The following is a 21,142-nucleotide window of genomic DNA, read 5'->3' as shown; positions in this document are numbered from 1 at the left end:
TTATTAAGTGACATAGTTTCTAAAGTAGTTAATTGATAGTTACTAAAGAAAATGATACTTTCTCAATGAATTGTGATATGAAGTTTTAAATACAGAACAATAACCATAGAGATAAGAAGAGATACTTTCTTTTAAATGCTCTGAAACATCATAAATAATGAATAATTTTATGCTATTAGGTTTCAACCTGATTCTAAGAAAGTAGATTACAATAAGTTTGTTCATTCTCATGTCTGTTGCCTGTCCTGAGCATTTCAATTCAACTGTCCTTTTCTCTTTGATGACAGGCTGAAGCCATTCATGTGAACCCTCTTCACATTTTGCTGCCATCCACACTTTGTACCTCATTTGCATTTCTCCTGCCAGTTGCAAATCCACCCAATGCCATTGTGTTTTCATATGGCCACCTGAAAGTCATTGACATGGTAAGTCAGCAGCTAAAAGAACACTGTAACCTAATACATCCCTCCACCTGACAGGGCTGACTAGTGCTACACCCTTAAGCTCTAGCCAAGCACTGAGAAAAGCAGAGTTCAAAGTCTATTTCAGAAAGTGAGTGCATGACTGATCTTAGAATTATTTTTTTTAAAAAGTGGACATACCGGAAGTGGAGATGCCATTAGGGTTTACAGTCACTAAAGAGATGTGGAATGCATATGCACTGGTCTGAGAAAGGAAAAGAGCACAGAACTTCTTAACCATATGTCAAGTAAGGCAAGTAGAGCAAACGGGATCAATAATCAAAGCAACACTGTAGTTTTCTATCGCAAGTATTTATAAAACATTTGCATCGTTAACACGTTGCCCAGTGCCTAAGGCAAGATTATCTCTCTTTTTTATTCTATCACCTGCTTTTGGGGGGTCTCTGTGAGAAACAGAGGCAAATTTAAGTGATAGAACACACATTTTATCTCCACATACAAAAATAGTAGCTGAGAACTAGTTTAAGAACATTCTAGTCTTCACCCAATCTCCATCACCAATTTCCAAGCCAACCCAAAGAAGGATATAGTCAAAGTCAATTCCATGTTTGTTACATAAATGAAATTATAAGGACAGTTCTTGATCCTTCCTCCCACCCGATTGCCATCCCTGCATCCTAGAAAAAAAAAAAAACTTCTGGAAATATTTCTGTGTAAAAGGCACAAAACAACTCATTGGAAAATAGAATATATTTAACATAAAATATAACATATATGTACATGTGTGTGTGTGTGTATGTGTGTGTGGTGGGGTAAGTAAAAACAGACTTATGGAATAGATGAATGGCTTGAGTGGACAGAGAAAAGAGTATCCATGGTAGTCATGCTAAATATTTCCCCTTTGCTTTCAAAGGCCATGCTTCAGTACAGAGAGTTCAGAAGTATCCAAACATTCTCTGGGAGCGGACAAACAATTACTAGTTCAGGCTTTGCAGGCCATAGATTCTGTCACAAATACCCTCACAAATACCCTCATCCACCATTTTATTTTAAAAAAAAACAGCCAAGGATACTATATAAACAAATGAGAAAGTTTGAGGTCTGAGTCTAAACATCGGTAGAGCAAAAGCAGATTAAGATCAGAAGCTAACTTCTTTTTTTTTTTTTTTTTTTTTTGGTTCTTTTTTTCAGAGCTGGGGACCGAACCCAGGGCCTTGCGCTTCCTAGGCAAGCGCTCTACCACTGAGCTAAATCCCCAACCCCCAGAAGCTAACTTCTAATATGTCAAAAAAAAAAACAATTTTGAGATTGTTCAATGGACAGTAGAATTACTATGTAAGAATTTTGAAAATAGGATCACTGAGGCAGAGGAATAGAAGTGACAATATAAACTTTCAATTAAAGAGTACTTGAGTGGGAAACCAGAAATGCTAAGTGACCCCATAGAACCCAGGTATCACATGGCATTCTAAATATTGTCCTTTGAGAAATAAGATCATCCGGCTTCTAACTGCTTCTACCCTTCTAAGGATAGACTGACTTCCATATATTCCAGAGAGAAGCCTCTCTGATGTTGTCAAGTGATAGAAATAGATTCTCGTTTGATCGTAGAGTCATTGATATTAGAAGATATTCTTAGTTAGATGATAATCACAGTCTACAACAGGTCATTGAGGGGGCATGTGAGTCGGGTTTATGCTTTGTCTGATTCTGAAACCTTTGTAGGATTTCTCCCTGGGAGACTGACGTTTATGCTTTTTTACCGTCCTAGGTTAAAGCTGGACTCGGAGTAAACATTTTGGGTGTTGCTGTGGTGATGCTGGGCATGTTCACCTGGATCGAACCTATGTTTAACCTCCACGAATATCCCTCCTGGGCTCCTGACATTGTTAATCAGACCATGCCATGACACACACACAAGAGCTACCAGTTTGCGGTGGCTTCAGGACTCGCTAAGAATGACTGTACGGTACAGCCGGATTGGACTGGCACACGCGAATCTTCGATGCAGCTATTCCAATTGCAGAGCGTGCCCCACACATGCCCCTGTCAACCTCATAAGACAGAGTTCATATCTTTTGAAATACAATCAACGTGCATCTACCCGCCTTCGTCCAGAAATCAAGGTTGAGACGGCATCGGCAGACCAGCTACATGCTCTTTGTCCATTATAATGACACTTAAGGACCTTCAAAAAAGTTAGGCCATCCGTCCGTCGCATCTTAAATTCGGAGTTCATTGGGACATTTCAAACATCAATTCACTATTTGAAATTTTTCTTATGAAACTAAAGGCAGAAAATAAAGTGTGAAAGTAAACGAGACACATGGATAAATCATTTCCACAGTGTTTATCTAGGGAATTCGCTAAACCATCAAGCTAAGGTTACTTGGTGTAATGTATAGAGAAGTGTGTATTTATTTATTGAAAAGTCTAACTGCACTGTTACTAAAGTACAGACAGGACAAGTTTAAATTACAATAGTTACAAGTTCCAAAATTTATGAATCTGTTTGATAGTAAGAAATTTATAATGATTAATTTCTACTTGTTCAAATAAACAGGCTAGTATTTATGCTTCTATGGGTTCTGTACCGAGCAATGCATTTTGAGTAGCTATGAATAAATAAATTATGATTTGCAGTATTTTTTACAGTACAGTTAGAAAAGCTATGCATTAAAGCTATTAACACATGGTCGTAATGTATAACTTTTGCATCTGTCAGAACTGAATCACAATCCTTCAGGAGGGAATCTTTCCTTTACTCTAAAATAGGAAAAAAATAAATAAACCCTCTGGGTTTACAAATTTGGAAGAGCATATCCAGAAGTGTGTTAATTGCTATCTAGTACTATGGGAATGGGAACCTGTAACAATTCTGTTGTAGACACCGACGCTTGGGTTCGCAGATGTCCAGGAAGTGGCTATGGCAGGATAAAATCATAAAACACTCAAAAGCTCTTCTTTATATCATTCCTGTCACTTTATTCTAATTAAATTCATTTTTATTTTAAAAAGTGTTTGTTTTTTAAAACAATAAGGACAAGACATAATTTAAAAAACATTACTGTACTCAGAGGAAAAGAAGTCACAGAATTCCATTGTATCAATACTGAACTGAGATAAATGTAAAATATACAATGAAAATTATAATAGCTCATTTGACAACTGAGAAAAACTATTTATGATCATAGGAAAAAGGAAGCTGATCTCTGGGCAGACAGACAGACATACAGGAAAAAGAGAAAGATCCTTGGCATCCCAAAGTTGGACTAACAAAAATGAAATGAACAAAATCCAAATAATCTTACAAAAATATTAAGATGTTAGAGCATAAAACTTTCATGCTAACATGACATGGAGGACAGAAATATGACTATGCTTTTTTATTCTTATAAGCATATTCCTCAATGTTTAAGACCTAGTTTGGAATTTTTTGATATTATTTATCAAATAGTATTTGATATTATTTGGAAATAAATATTATTTATACAATTATTCTTCAAATTAAGTATCAAGAAAGTTTTAAGAACATGTTATATCTGTTTTGCTAAGTTTTAAATTATATTTTTATTATTTAAAACAATTTTTAAATTTAAATATATTTTGATCGAGCTGTTTCCTGCCCTCAAATCTTTCCAGATCCTCTCTCCTGCCTACTCACCCAAACTTTAAGTTCTTTCTCAAGAAATAAACAAAAATTAAATACAACAAAAGCCCCCCCACCCAAACTAAGAAAAGGAAATATAATACAGCCAAAAAAGAAAAACAAAAACAAAGAAACAAACAAAAAATTACCAAACTGTATCCAAACAAAACATTTAAAAGAAACTGTGACATCGATAATATGTTGGTCAACTCTTCCTGAACATGAGGCCTGCCCTGGAGTGGTTGATAGACCCAGATATACCCATTGTCACTTCATTGGAGAAAACTAATTTTCCCTCTTCCAACGGGTATAAATGGCAGGTTAGTTGTTAATCTTAGCCCCAGTGGCTATGTTTTCATTCATTCATTTGTTCATTCATTCATTCATTCATTTGGATTTCGCTTGAAATATAACAAAGATACAAAAATCAAAGACCCACACTTCTGCACACTCAGGAATCCATAAATACACTAAACTGGAAAACAGTTTATATACAGAGGACCTGGTGTAGACCTGAGCAAGCCCTGTGCATGCTGCTTCAGACTATGCACGGTCGTATAGCTTTAATCTTGATGATTCAAAGGGTCTTCTTTTCTTGGTGTCCTGTATTCCCTCTGGCACTGAACTCTTTCTGTTTCTTCTCTCAGGGAGTGCCCCGAGCTCTGAGGGGAAGGAATTGATAAGGACGTCGCTTAGGGCTGAATATCTGCATAATGTCTGGCTGTGAGTCTCTATATTTTTTCCCATCTGCTGCAGGAGGAAGATTCTCTGATGATGTCTGAGCATGACACTGATCTATGAGTCCAGCAGAGTGTCATTAGGAGTCATTTTGTCACCACTTTTTGTTTCTTGTTTTTAGAACAGTAGTATTTATTTGTTTTTATCCTGTGTCCCTGCGAGTATCAAGTTCTTGGTCACTCCAGCAGTGTCCGATTTTCTTCTAAAATAATGTACAATGAATTGTCTATCTTAATTACCTGTGGTTAGTAATCAATGAAAAATTAATCATCTTTTCAAGTAAAAACTTGTTCTTTTAAATCTTAAAATATATGACTCCAGCCACATATGTAGCATTGTCTGGCATCAATAAGAGGAGAAGCCCTTGGTCCTGTGAAGGCTCATTTCCCCAGTGCAGGGGAATGCCAGAGTGTTGTGGTGGGAGTGGGTGGACGGGAGGGGAAGCATCCTCACGAAGCAGGGGGAGGGGGAAACCAGGAAAGTGGATAACATTTGAAATGTAGATACATAAAACATGCAATAAAAATATGCTAAAACTATAGTACTGCTGATTTATGAAAATCACCTATGTTCATTTAACTTATTCATTCCTTTATTCTTCTTTCTATTGTATGTTCTATTCTTATTTATGATCTGGAATATTGACTAAGTTGTCCTCACTTCTAGCCATTTAGTTTATCACAGCCAAATTATATTATATGATATGTACGTTTTTATTATGAAAAACCTAAAATGACTTTTCAGATAACCAAGAACATGTCGGCCTCAAGAAAATGATATCACTGTTTCTGCTTGAATAATTCTAACGTATTACTTCCAGCAGCTGCCAACTGAGTACAAGAACAGTAACACTTAGCCTGAAATTGTTTAATTGAGCCATCTTGTTTCCTTGCCACATCTTTATGTTTAGCTGATGTATCAGAACTGACTGATTCATTTCACATTAATCCCTTTTACATCAAGGCCCTCAAGGGTTTGTTTTTTTTTTTTTTAATCTGAGAAGTGCATGCCATCTGTGAAATTTCTAAAAGACACTCCTAAACACATGATCAAACACCTTTGTCCTCCCACTCTGTAGAGGATAGTAGTTTTGCTATTATCTTGAGCATTACTTAAAGGTTACGAAGAAACTTTAAATCCCAGTATCTTACTTATGATGAGAGTTCATCCAGATAACAGCAGTCACACTAACTACCCTTTCCCTGTTCAGACAGACACTGTGAAGGCTTCGCTGGCACATGTGTGTTTCATTTGTCCCAACTGCTACTGTACACTGCTGTATCTCTAGGGTCTGAGTTCTCTCTAATGTGTGTGTTGTCTTCCCCTACTTGGTCTCCATGTCTGGCTTTTCAGCCGTGGAAGTGGAGAAATTGACTTTCAACAAATGCTATTAATTAACACTATTGCATCCAGATGACAAAACAGTATCATGTCATGTTGCTTGTGTCTTGACATGCTTTCAGTATGCAAAATGTTGTTGCATATATTTCAGTATCTCTGCCACTGCTAAGCATTTGGAAAGAACCTTGGTGAGATTGGGTCAAAGAGAAGAAAGTACACGACGATGGAGTGCTTGGCCCTATATGAGACATTATATCACACTCCTTTACTCCAAGCTCAGGGGACATCACTGAAGAGAGGGTAGAAAGAGTGTAAGAAACAGCGATTTTAGAAGAGTTCTGTTGACTAGATCAAGCCATTCAACTTTTCAACATCTTTCTGCTAGACCCTACCCCTAGCTGAAGATGTATTAACAGTTGATGGTCTCTCAGGGAGGCAGAGTTGGTTTTCTTCAGCAGTGTTATCCATGGTAGATTGCCCATGCTCTAGAGGATCCCACACACATTCAAATAGAACAGCACTAATTTGGACTTAGTGAATTGAAGAGAAGAAGAAAAAGAAGGAGAAGGAGAAGAAGGAGAAGGAGAAGGAGAAGGAGAAGGAGAAGGAGAAGAAGAAGAAGAAGAAGAAGAAGAAGAAGAAGAAGAAGAAGAAGAAGAAGAAGAAGAAGAAGAAGAGGAGGAGGAGGAGGAGGAGGAGGAGGAGGAGGAGGAGGAGGAGGAAGAGGAAGAGGAGGAGGAGGAGGAGGAGGAGGATGAGGACAAGGAGGAGGAGGAAGAGGAAGAGGAGGAGGACAAGGAGGAGGAGGAGGAAGAGGAAGAGGAGGAGGAGGAGGGGGAGGAGGAAGAGGAGGAGGAGGGGGAGGAGGAGGAGGAGGAAGAGGAGGAGGGAGAAAGATGAGAATAGAAGAAAAGGAAGAGAAGAGGGTAGGGAAGGTGCCAGAGCAGGGGAAGAAGGGAGATGAATTTGGAAGCAGAATATGAGTAGTGGGATAATGGCTGGTTATGATAAAAAATATATTGTATTTATATATGAATTTCTTAAAGAATAAAAATATTATGCCAATAAAAGAGCCTTTATAATGAGTACTGGTTTCTTGGATGAATGACTATAATGTGTACTCAAGTATGTAGATTTTACCAAATTAAATGTATTTTTCACTTTTTTTTGGTAGGAGGTAGATGCTAGGACTGAAACAGTAAAACCTAGAGAAATGAGCCAATTTTACTAGTGGAGCACAGTCTAAAAAAAGAAAAACAGTTGAAACTGTTACTCCAGAGAAGCACTAGTCATCTTACCACCCAAACAAACCACTTTGATTCAGCAAAAAGTTTCTAGTGAAGTTCTGGGAATGCAAATATCAAAAGCATGGTCAGCGACATGGAGGTAGTTCACATTAACTGAGTTGTCACTAGAAACAGCAAACAGGAAGCAATCAAAGTTTCAACATTTGAGAACTTTCAGTTGTCTAACAAGCCTGAAGTTAGCCCTGTCTCTCTTCCATTCCAGCACAGAGTTACAAGTACACAAGACCACGCCCAACTTTTCACATGGGTGCTTGGGTTTGAACTCATGCTTCCAGGACAAGTGATCTTACTTGCTAATCCATCTCTCCAGGCCCATTTTGTGTTTTAATAAAAGCTGACAAATTCCACCAAGATGAAAGTAATACATACGACCTAATACTAGCAAAGTGAATGGAATCCAAATGACAGAGATCAAGTATTCTAATTGTTAAATACAGGCCATAAAATCATGAGGACTAACATCTTCGAACAGAGACAAGAGTTCTGGAAACAGTATAAAACGGTAAGGATGATACTGACAATATCCTCTTATGATTTCAGTACCTAGAAGTTCAAGGAAACATTAATATAGTTAATTCATGTGAAGGAGCATTGAGGATGGATATTGTTAAATTATGAGCTTAAATGAGCAGCCAATTTAAAATAGAGAGATCAGGACAGATTATTCAGATTATTCAAGTGTGTCCAGGGAAATTCCATCAGACCTTAAAGGCAGAAGAGGAAGGCAGAGTGGGGGGGGGGGTTGGGGGATAGAAGTCAGAATGAAAAGAACTCAACCCATGCTTGATAGTTGAGCATTAAACTGATCTCAAGTCAAATAGTTCAGGCATCTTAGAGGACTGGGGTTGTTCTGCAACTGAAATATCAACTAGGAAATAGGGACCCTGGCCCTACAGCTATGTGGAACTGAACTCTGCCAACTGCCAGTGTGACCCTCAGAGCACCTATGAGGGTTGCTGATGCAGCCTTAAGAAAATTATGAATAATTTATCCCTCAAGATTTTGTCTTGGCCATCAATTCCTCAGAACTTCCAATTATGATAGGTATCATTTCGTTGCCACTAAATTCATATTTATGTGTTATGGTGACAAAGGAGAACAAATACAATAAGCAGGGATTGTAAGCCATGACCAAAGACGGCAAAAATACAACAAATAGGAATTTTAGAAATAGGTAATATCACAACGTTTAGAACTTAAGAGGTTAAGTAACACATCTTACAAACCAGAAGTGAGAACTGGAAGGCAAGCGCAAAAACTGTAAAACGTATAGCACAGGGATAAAAAAAAAAAGAAACTCTGAAAGGGAGATTTATTAGTTGTCAATTGCTGGGACAAAAACATGTCAAAAACGACTAAAAGAAAGTTTATTTTGGCTCTGGTTGAAGGTGCAATCTATCTTGGTGGGGCAGCCATGGCAGCTGGACCACAAGACAGCTGATTACACTGCATGCCCAGTCAGAAAACTGAGAGAAGTGAACGGTGGTGTTCAGCTCATGCTCTCATTATTCAGTTTAGCTTTCTGGTCCATGGGACAGTTCTACCTATATTCAGAGTCCCTTCTCTTCAGTTAAACCTTTTTCAAACTATTTATAGACATACCCAGGGGTATTTCAGAACAATTCTAAATCCCATCAAATAAACGAAGATGATTAGTGACCACAGGGTGTTAGGAAGAATTAAAATAATTAAAGTTAGAAGCTCACTTTTATTCAGAATTGAAGTAGATAACAAGAGAGCTAAGACCCAGGGGTAGAAGACTGTAATCTTATCACGTGAGAGGCTGAGATAGGAAGAACGGGAGTTCAAAACCAGCTTGCATTATATACTAACCCTAATTTAAAAGGAGGGGTAGGCTGGGACTATAATTCAATGGTAGAGTGCTTGCAACACACATAGAAGATCTGAAACAAAGAACTATCAACCCAGAATTACATGTCTCAAGAACATATATAGTTCAAGAATGAAAGACAAAAAAGAGATTTCAAGCCAAACAAAATTGACTTTAACACCCAATGTTCACTACAGATACATCTTTTGATGTATCAAGAAGAAAAATTAGAAGAACCATATATGACCCAATGAGGAAGGGTAAGTAAAATATTGACAAACATCTATGTAAATAAATTAATCTCAAAAGCTTGAAATGGGGGAGGGGGCTTGAAATGTATAATGTACAAGTTCAAAGGGCAATAATCGCTCTAATTCCTGCTTTCTTCAGAGGGTAGAGATAATACTTAATATTGGTGATTGTTCATTTAAATGATAGCACATTTAAGAAGCTATGATAGCCTGAGGAGGTGACTCAATGAAAGGTGGCTTAAAGTAAAAATGTCTTCCATAGGCTCAGGAATTTGAATATTTAGTCCCCAGTAATTGGTGCTTTTGGGGGAGGCCATGGCCAAGAACTGTAGTGTTGTTCTTCATGTGCATAGACCAGGGAGTTGTGAAAGAAAGACTGGAGGCTCATCTGAGCTTCTTCTTTACTGGAATTAGGACATACTTCTTTGATATTCAATGTAGATTGAAGACCAGCAGCTCTTGAGGAATCCCCTGAGAACTTCAGCACCAGATTGGAAGTACTAAGACATCCGTAATTGTGGACTGAACAGCTCCTGGATTCTTTGCTTGTCTGTTGGGAGACAGCCTCTATTGAACTATTCAGATCACATTCTGGAAGCCTTTCTAAGAAATTTCCTCTATTGTATTTTATATTTTCATTCTACCACTCCTGTTTCTTTGGAGAACCATGACTAATAGAAAACAGGATTTTGACATGGGGAGGTAGATGTTGTATGTCTATTCCAAGGAAGGAATCTTGTGCTCATGTGCATCTGCACACATACAAACACACAAGCAAAAGGCAAATAAGACAAAGAACACACAAACTAAGCCCATCTCTACCTTCTCCTGTCACTCCCTGAGATTCCTACCCTTTTGCCAGTATCTATCTATCTATCTATCTATCTATCTATCTATCTATCTATCTATCTATCTGTCATCTACCTATCTATCATCTCTCTATATATATCCATTTATTCATCTATCTCTAATCTCACATTTATATCTATGTCAATATTTATATATTTATATCATGTATATACTTCTACATTGCAATCCATATATTTATATATCTATATTATCTGTCTATGAAGGTACTCAACCTTCCTAATGCTGTGACTCTCCAATACAGTTCCTCATGCTGTGGTGACACCCTAACCATAAAATTTGGCACAGTTTCAGAGAATTCAGACCATGATTCCTGGCTCACTGTGCTTGGACAGAGCTTCATGGCTGTGAGTGCTTGTTAAAGAAGCTCTTCAGTTCATGACCACCCCAAACAGAGAACAATGAGAACTTACACACAGAGAGAAGCTACAAACATCTCATACCCACATGGTCCCGCTCCTAGTGACCTTCTTCCTTCAACTAGAACCCTAAGTTTCCACAACCTCTCAAACCAGCCAAATCAGGTAGGTACCAGGTATTCAGATCATCAGCATGTGAATAACAGTTTGTATCCAACACATAGCAAGTGAGCACAATGGATAGATTCACCCAACTTCTGAGCCAACACACCATCATGAAGCTGAATATTGTGCCTGATGCTCCAGGAACTCAGAAGTTTTCCACTCTGTCTGACCAGCTATATTCAGCCCCATGGGAGACCTGAGAATTGCTTCATTGGAATTTTTGCTGATCACTGTTCAACAGTTTTTATGACACAGTCTGGGTCTGTGCATTTTTATCCTCAATGATTCTCGATTCTGCAATTTTAATCACCTTGAGCTCACATCTCCACAGTGAACACCAGGATTAGCCTGACTCCCCTTGGATGAACTGCTTCCCAGGACCTATCTCCATAGAAAAATCTAAAGCCATTATAGAACTCATTTCTTTCTACATGTCAAAAGTCATTGTCCTGTGCTGCCTGGAGTTCAAACTCTGAAAGTATTGATTTATATACTTTGTTCTGCTTCCTATTTATTTCAGGTAGAAGAGTAAATTGTATTCCTAATGTTGTAACCTGGCAAATGCAGGAGTTCCCAGAACAGTTCAACTTAATTGTGATTCTTTTTTATTTTTTTTATTTTTCCTAGGAAGCTTGAAATTGGGGTAAACTGAATCAATAGAGACAATTATGAAATCTCTTACTAAAATAGTTAAGTAAGTCCTGAAACAAGAGAATAAACTCTGTTGAAGAACCCTTACTGTGGCAATGGGAAGTGGAAAAGATTACATCATGAGTGAAAATGAGACTCTTGTTCAGTTTGAGGTTTGTGTAACATCTCTAAGCAAGGTCAGGAGGAAATACCTATTAATAGTTAAATGTGAATGAGGACAATGGCCAAACAAACATTTTAAATTTCAAATACAATGTTTCTATGGGGTAAAGTGATAGGCTCTTTGCACTTTCTCAACAACGTTACTCATCATAGTTACGGAGTATTTATATGCTTGTATGTTTTATTTAGTAATTGCCCATGTTTATTAAAGTAACTTAGGACAGAAGAAGTTGTACCTATGGAGAACATGGCAAGTTTGGAAATGCACATTCAGTTGTGTGTCCATCATCTTAATCCAGGTAATAACCACACCCATCATCTCTAAGCCTACTTGTGTCTGCTGTTGCTGGTATTGTTTCTGTTGCTTGTATCCTGATCTCAGATAGGAAAGGAGTTGTTTCTGGTAGCACAGCATTAGAGACTCTTGAGAGCTATAGGTCCTAAAACTTCTAGGTTTTTCCAAGGATTTTTTCATGTTCCTTCAGTCTGAACTGACCCATGATGCATCCTCACACTTGGAACATAGTTTTTACTGTCTTAATCATAGTTCTATTGCTGCAAAGTGACACTATGACCAAGGCAACTCTTACAAACGAAGTCACTTAATTAAGGATTGCTTATAGTTTTAGAGTTCGTCCGTGCTTATCTTGGCAGGAAGAAGACAGGCATGCACTGGAGCAATAGCCAAGAGTGTTACATCCTCAATACTGGGCAGCAGGGAGAGAAAGACATTTCACCTGGCATGAACTTAAGAAACCTCAAAATCCACCCCAGCTTGTTAGCTGGAGCTAAGAAATTAGCAGTGCTTAAGAAGAGACCAGCACCACTGAGGTAAATACTATACTTTATATGGAACATGCTCTAAATCTATGTTCCAACTACTGTACATATTGAAATAGTGACTCAGCAATAACATTTACACCAAAGTTAGTCTACCCACTTCAGGAGTATACAGATACATGTGTACAGTAATCAAGACTATTTTATATAAAGTCATAGAATATGTAAATCCGTGTACTATATATGTCTATCTGTCTCTGTCTGTCTGTCTGTCTCTCTCTCTCTCCTTTCTATCTATCTCATTTCCCGTGTGTGTCTGTGTGTGTGTGTGTGTGTGTGTGCAGTTAATAGAAAACTCATAAATAGTCCCATAAAAATGTCGTTCATTGATTTTTTTTATTAAAAACTGGTTCCTCTCTCATACAATACATCCTGACCTCAGTTCCACTCTTTCACTACTCCCAGATTTCACCCCATGTCCCACCTTCCCCAGATCCACTGCTCCTCTGTTTCCCTGCCAAAAGCAGCAGCCCTCCAAGAGACACAGCTTATGATAACCAAGTAAGATACAAGAAAGCAAAAGCCTTCATATGGGGCTGGACAAGGCAGCCTAATAGGATGAACAGGGTCCCAAGACAGAGATACACCTACTCCCACTGTTAGGAGTCTCACAAAACACTGAACTAACAGCTATAACATACATGCAGAGGCTAGTATAGGCCTCATTGATTATCTTATGAAGGTCTGAATGTACTTCAATGCAGAAATAATGATCATTTTATCATATAGTGTCAGAACAAGTAAGCATTTACATGCTATATAAATACAGAAAAGAAAAAGGAAGCTTCAACTTTCATATCTTTGGCAAAATGGCTCAAAATGGATTGAGGATCTAAATGTAAAATAGAATATTATACAACTATTAAAAAAGACTCATAATAAAGTAGTCTGGGGCTGGGATTGATGAGGAACATTCAGGCTTCATATTGAATGTTAGTCTCTGTAAGAAAAAGAAAATATTTAAATTGACTTCATCAAAGTGAAAAACTTGCCCTCATCAAAAGTCTTCATTAAAAGAAACTATTCCCAAACCATGTGTTTAACAAAATCAATATCTAAAATATATAATGAAATCTTAAAACTCAATAAGCAATCAACACAGCAAAAATGAGCAGAAGATACAGACATTTCACAGAGAAATTACAGATGTCCAAAAAAAACTCATGAGAAGATACTCAACACAACAACCAGAGCACTGTGCTTAGCAGCAGGTCTCCTGCCTGGTAGTACAAGGCCCCGAGTTTGATCCCAGCCCTGCAAAGCAATTTAAAGAATTTATGATACATCCCATGCTATCAACCACAATGTAAACACAAATTAAAACTATGAGCTATTACTAAACAGTTGCTGAAATCGCTCTGAGAAATAGCAAAGAAGATGTCAAGGTCAGGTAAGGAGAAACTCAGTGACTTATGCTGGTTTCATAAATTGTTTCTGTCCCCACACAGAGACTGGGAGTGAAGCATCTGCAGTGTTGCTGCTATTTGTGTTACTGATATGAGTAATGATTAGAGAAGAAACTATAAACATTCTTTTTTTTTTCTTTTCTTTTTTTCAGAGCTGGGGACCGAACTCAGGGCCTTGCGCTTGCTAGGCAAGCGCTCTACCACTGAGCTAAATCCCCAACCCCATCTATAAACATTCTTATATCAGTCTAGTGCCTCTCAAAGAGACTTCCCTTTCCCCAAAATATTGTGAAGACAGAGGCTGGGAAAGACAAGAAATGTGGTAGTTAATGGAGAATGTTGCTGGCAAACAGGTTCACAGAGGTTACTTCCTCGCTGTGGTTGAAATTTGGGTTCGCTGAACAGACAGATTTGATGCTCGGAACTTGCAGGAATAACACTGCTCCTCCCCTTTCCTTCACAGCTTTCTGCTTCTCAGTTCTTCGGAGTTTTCATTGCCATTGTCAGAATAGCTGGTGGAGCATCTCCTTAACCTACTCAGCACATCAGTGCATTAATTGATATGTGCACTGCAGTATAATTGCACGTTCTCAGAGGGTGTTCATACTGTTCAATTTTATGACAGTCTGATGAAGTGCTCTCTAACAGATAAAGTGGCAGCCATGATACGTCAAAGCAGACACTCCTGGTGTATTTTCACGTCTTTTCTCCGAAGAGGTGACAATTTCCATATTAGGATATTTTCAAAAAATATATTTGTTGACATTTTCTAATCCCTCTCTTTATTCTCTCAGGGAAAATCTGATGTTCTAATAGTGCTGCCATCCTTTCAATTATCGTTTTAAACTCTTGGGAGTGTATGCCCAAGATGTCTGAGAGAACTGGAAGTTTCAGAAATCTCCAGTCACTCAGGGGCTGATTCAGTTCATTGTGCCAAGCATTGTTAAAAATGAAAAGTCTGTAATGAGCTTTAAGTTTTCTCTTATAATCTTTGTTCCATTTCTTCATGAAAATGTAGTACTGTAATAAATATTCCTATTGTGCCGAGAAGAATATATGAAAATGGGTCATGAGATTTGGGAGGAATGATATCCTGTGACTTTGTTAGTATGAGTTCATAAATACTGTTTATTTTAAAAACGTAGGCTCAGTCAATTCCAAAGAAAGCATAACTCAGACATTTTGAAGGTTTAAGTGGAGGAAAGAGGACCTCAGAATGGAAATGAGAATGGAGAGAAATGTCTTAAAATTATGTGCGATGTAGACTTTGGTGCAACATTATCTAACATTACAGTACATTCAGGTAATTTGCTGGAGTACTGTTATCTAATTTAATAGTAGGGGGAAATTTTAAAGTACTAAGAGCCTGGGTTTTGGTGTTAAAAAAAATCGAGATCTGAATGTTCTTGCCATATCAACTTTGGTTATTTCATTCTCAAAATCCTTTTCCTACTCTGTAAAAATGTCGTCATTCTAGTGCGTATCCCATTATGAGTTCTGATTTTAATCCTAATTCATCTGGCCAATTTTTCAATTTAAAAATTTAATTTTCAAGAATGTTCATTATCTTACCATGGCATATAAGATGTACTTTTGCTGCATGGAACATATTTTTATGTAAGAGGAGGACTGAGGACTCAATACCTTGTTTAATCCTCTTGGTAACTTGATTTTTTCAGGTTTTGTTTTGTCATGTTTCCTTGTCAAGGGTCATTTATATTAAGGTGTCTTTCACTTCGTCATACAATTTCACTTTGTAATGTGCATTGGTTTTAAATTACTGGATTCTTCAGTGTTGCTTCAAAATGGCTCATTTTCCTTCCTTTACATACATAAAGAATATTTGCCTATCAATAGATATTTAGGTCATTTGTATATGATACCTATCACAAACTATGCTGCCACAAATATAAAGGTTCAGATACTTCTTTCTGAAATACCAACTTCATGATCTTTGGATACAGACACAGAAATGGAATTGTTAGATCAGGTAAGCATTCTATTTTTATTCTTTTAAGGAACTTTAATGTTCTTTCCAAATTGACTTCATCAATGTACATTGCTACTATAAGACAAGAGTTCTAATTCCCCTGTAGCCTTACCACTTGCTGGTTTTTTTGTTTGTTTGTTTTGTTTTGTTTTGTTTTGTTTTAATAGTAGCCATCCCAATGGGTAGGAAGTGAGATCTTACTGAGGTTCCAATGCACATGGTTTCGATAAACAATAATATTGAGTATCTTTCATTTACCTTCTGTAGTCCATTTGTATATATTCCTGTGAAGTGTGTCAACTCAAGTTTTCTGTACATTCTAAAATAAATGTATTTTCATTTTATTTTTACTATTATTTCCTTTTTCCCTCCTTTATCTACTCTCTTCTATCCCCCTATCCCCGACAATGTTATAGTTCACTATCCCTTCCAATTTTATAACTTCCCCTTCTTTAACCATTGTTCTCTCTCTCTCTCTCTCTCTCTCTCTCTCTCTCTTTCTCTCTCTCTCTCTCTCTCTCTCTCTCTCACACACACACACACACACACACAGGTAAACTAATGAACAAGTTATAATCTACTGAATCCATTTAATGTTGCCTGCATGTTCCTAGGGCTCATCACTTGATTTTGGATAACAGACTGGGTGCTCCGTTGATCACCTAAGGATGGGTGCCTCTGAGACTTTTCCCATATAGGTTGGAATGTCAGCGGTTATGGGAATTGTTCATGTCCCATTGAGGAAGCCATGCAGTTGATATTTCATAGTTCTATCTAGAAAACACAACTCTCAGCAGACTTCTTGGTCCTCTGGCTTTTGCAACCCCGCCCCCTGCCCCGCCCTGCTTCCACTGTGTTCCCCCAGCATTGGGTGTAGCAGTTGTGTTGTAGTTGTATCACCTGGGATGCATGCCCCACAGCCCTTTGTTCTCTGTATTTTGACTACTCATGGTTCTCTGTAATAGTCTTTCTCCTTCAGTGTCAAAATTGATGAAGGGGGAAAACTAAATAAATCTGTGAGTATAATGATAAGTGTTCCAAATGCTGTTAGAAATCATACTGGCTGAGGACAGTGGTGGTAGAAGGTTCTCCTGTAAGACACTTGACATCACTATTCAGTGTTACCTTGTTCACAGTATCAGGCGCCATTTCTCTCCTTTAAGTGGGCCTTGAGATAAATTAGATGTCTGTTGGTTCCCAACAAGACCTGAGTGTCACTGTTGCACCTTTAGGGATGTCTTGTCATGATGATCATAGTTGTGGTTCATAGACATCACTGGGACTGTTTCTTGCTTTCCTTCATTAGCAGCTAATACAGTACCTTATGAAACTATAAAAGCTAGTGCTCAGGAGGAGACTTGGAGTCAGCTCTCGCTCAACTTTTCTAACTCCTATGTCTAAGGTACATGGCAATTTTAGTAACAGGGACTAAATAGTTAACTAAATAGTAATAGGGACTAAACTATTTAAATAGCTTATTTTCTTGTTTATGTTTGTTTTGCTCTTGAGTTCTGTTATATATACCCTATTAGTAGACGAATGGGTAAAAATCAGCTTATAACTTCAATAGGTGTGACAAAATTCAATATCTGGTTTTTGTAAAAAAACATTTTTCCATAAATTCGGCATACAATAAATGTGTCTCCAAAAATAAAATTCATGTGCTACATAAAGGCAGCTCGCCTAATAGGTGAGGGTAAAAATACAGAAGTCTTCCCTTTTAGCTTAGGAAACAGGATTAGGACGCCCACTGTTTTCCATTCTATTTAGTAGGAAATGTAAATTCTTCTTGGAATGATTAGACAAAAGACCAGAGGAAAAGGATGAAGAGCACTATAACAGAAAAGAAAGAAGTTACTCGTCTATTTCTGGATGATGATGACATAGCTAGAAAACCCAATGGAGGAGTTAGAGAAAGGACTGAAGGAGCTGAAGGGGTTTGCAACCCATAAGAACAACAATATCAACCAACCAGACACCCCAGAGCTCCCAGGGACTAAACCACCATCCCAAGAGAACACAGGGATGAATCTATGGCTTCATCCATATATATAACAGAGGATGGCCTTGTTGGGCATTAATGCGAGGAGAGGCCCTTGGTCTAGTCAAGGCTCGATGCCCCAGGGTAGGGGAATGTCAGGGCAAGGAGGGAGGAGGGAGTGGTTGGGTGGGTGAGGGTGCACCCTCATAGAGGCAGGGGGGATGGGATAGTGGGTTTCTGGAGGGGAAAAACGGGAAAATGGGATAACATTTAAAATGTAAATAAAAAATGCAATTAAAAAAGAAAAAAAAGGCCCCTCCAAAATTTCAGCAAAGTTGTAGCAACAAATCAATATATAAAAGTCAGTAGCATTTCTACATGATAAGAATACATCTTCTGAATTGGTATTTTTCTTGTTGTTGCAGTCAAAATTACAGACAGAAACATCATGGTGTGGAGAAATTCGTGTGAGGCTAGAGTGTCACAGAGGTCTTTCCAGGGTTGTTTGGCCTCATGCACTTGGGCAAAACACCATATCATCATGGCCAAAAAGAAGTACAGAGAAAGAGCAAAGTTGAACGCATCATTCTTTTTCACATTAAATGTATTATGAAGCTACAGTAATCAAAATGGTAGGATTCAGGCATTTATAAAGCCCAACAGGATAATGGAGCAGAATATGTAAGCACCTAGATAAATCCACACTTAACTACAGTGAACTAATATTTTAACCTGGTGCCAAAAATATTGTGCTGGCTGGTTTTCATCAACTTGATATAAATTAGAGTCACCCAAGAAGAGGCAACCTCAACTAAAGAATTGCCTCCATCAGATTAGCCTGCTTGTCTGTAGGAGTATTGTCTTGATTAATGATGCCACCCCTGGGTAAGTGGTCCTGAGTTGTATTAAAAAAGCAACCTGTGGATATGAGAGTCATCTGACTATGACATCTGTCATCCCATTGACTTTCAGGGTTGATTCATAGGATCTGGCTAACTATGTAGGGCTCTCCCTCCTCCTTCAACACTCCAAGTATATCCTTCTTTATAGAAGATGATGACCTCCCCAAAATGGAGGGGGATGGTTCCTTGGTTGAGGATATACACTCCAAGCAAGTTCTCATCAAAGTAAGCTGGGCAAGCCATGTAGAGTAAGCCAGTAAACAACTTCTTCATGATCTCTGCTTCAGTTTCTGCCTCCAGGTTTCTACCTTGATTCCTTGCCTTGGCTTCCTTTGCTGGTGAACTAATAAATCCTTTCCTTCCCCAAGTTGGTTTTGGTCAGTATTTTATCACAGCAAGAGATAGCAAATTAAGACAAATACATAATAGAGGGATAAGTCTTTCTAATAAATAATGCTGGGAAAACTAGATGTTCATAGTCAAAAAAAGGGAATAAGAAGCTGTCATACCATATAAAAAACTTGACTCAAAATGATTACGATATCAAAAGGATAAAACCTAAACCTTGCCTACTGGTACTGGTTGTAAACATAGCAACAAGGCAGGCTGAGGTAGAGAGGTTGCTAGCTCAAGATTAACCTAAAATATGGAATAAGGTCAAAATTAGATTGAGTACCTTAGCCAGAAACTGTCCAAAAAATATTTTATTTAAGTAAGAGGGATGAATGTGTAACTTGGTGAATGATAACTGCCTGGAGTAAGTGAAGCCCTTAATTTGTATATTTTGTACCAAGAATTTTTTTTTCTTTTTGAGATTTTACTAACACTTCTCTTTCCTTTCCTCTCTCCTAAGCCTCCGACATACACCTCCGTACTCTCCTTCAAATTCATGGCCTCCTTTTCATCATTTGTTATTGCTTATATATATTTATATGCATCCATACCCTATATATAACCTGTTGAGTTCATACAGCTTTACTTGTATGTATGTTTTCAGTGCTGACCATTTGACACTGAACACCCAATCAATCATTGTTCTCTTCCCTGGGCAAGGCAACCAACAATTTGAAAAAGGCAGAGTCACATAACACTCAAATCTATCATCAGCATCTAAAAGTAGCCCAGAGGGTAAGAGAGATTTTTCTTCATTCCTTTCAGGAATGTAACTCCCTCATTCCCTCTTGGTTTATATATTTATAACTCTTAATCAGCTCCTTCCCAAGAAAGAACTTCATCCCATGTCAAATATTCTAACAAATTAGGATTATTTATAGACAAGAGGAAGAGAAAATGTGGAAAAGCAAGTGCAGGAAATCCAACTGACATTACATGTGATAAAGTACAATAAGTGTACTTCCATATAGCCACAGATGTTTTCATTGTAGTGATATGGAAGAATACATTCAAAATTACATTGCTACAATGCCCAAGGTCCTGAGCTATTCTTTTGAATGTCTTACTATTGAAACCCAAACACCAATGAAAACAATTAGTAAAAGAAAACAGCTAATGCACTGGCCTGGAGTAGAGGTGTAGGGGAAGGAATAACACTAGAGTCAGGAAGTGAAGATGTGAGCAAACAATGATTTAGCTCTGCAGTCTGGCATCTGACTGCCTTGATTCTATACATGGTATGTCGAAAAAGATGTACTTCACAGTATTTCAAAAACATTCAAAACTATGAATATCTTCAGTATTTAAAAATTAAAATTACAGGAAACCGGGTAAGGGAATAATAATTGAAATGTAGATAAGAAATACCAATTTAATAAAGATGGAGAAAAAAATTAAAATTACAACATACCTCAAAAATACAATGTCAAAGAAAATAACAATGTCAAAGTATCCATTATATGCCAACCATACATAAAATATGTATCGAATCTTTTGCAAAAAATTAAATATTCCACATGGCAATTGAAATCCCCTAATTCATTATGACCAACTCTTTTCTTAGTGGTAATCACTACTATGAATTTTAAATATATTATTTCCATCTATTCTCATTTTATCACTCTTTCTACATCTGTAAATATGCATAAATACTTTATGGTGCTGTTTTTAGAGTTTTGAAAGTTTTATACAGCTTGGGTTTAGAGAAATGGCTCAGTGGCTAAGAAGACTGGATGCTCTTCCAAAGGACTTGTTTTCAGTTTCCAGCACCCACATCATTACTCATAACCTTGTGACTACAGTTCCAGGGGATCATATGCCTTTTTCTTGCTTCCACGAGCACCATACGTGCACACAGTACACACAGACACATGCAAGCAAAACACT

At 37.7% G+C, this 21,142-nt stretch overlaps 1 protein-coding gene across 1 annotated transcript in view; it reads left to right on the top strand.

Annotated features, from left to right (window-relative positions):
• The window catches only part of Slc13a1 (solute carrier family 13 member 1), a 77,942-nt gene extending 74,503 nt beyond the window's left edge, over positions 1–3,439 (top strand). The window contains exons 14-15 of the mRNA NM_031651.2: positions 288–425; positions 2,194–3,439. Of these exons, the coding sequence (NP_113839.1) occupies positions 288–425; positions 2,194–2,331 (276 nt within the window). The 3' untranslated portion in view covers positions 2,332–3,439. The remainder of the gene's footprint in view (positions 1–287; positions 426–2,193) is intronic.
• The last annotated feature ends 17,703 nt before the right edge of the window (positions 3,440–21,142 follow it).

The sequence above is a fragment of the Rattus norvegicus genome, chromosome 4 (assembly GCF_036323735.1).
Source record: "Rattus norvegicus strain BN/NHsdMcwi chromosome 4, GRCr8, whole genome shotgun sequence".
Lineage (NCBI taxonomy): Eukaryota > Metazoa > Chordata > Mammalia > Rodentia > Muridae > Rattus > Rattus norvegicus.
Note: the sequence above shows the minus strand (reverse complement) of the source record. Positions and strands in the feature narration are given on the sequence as shown.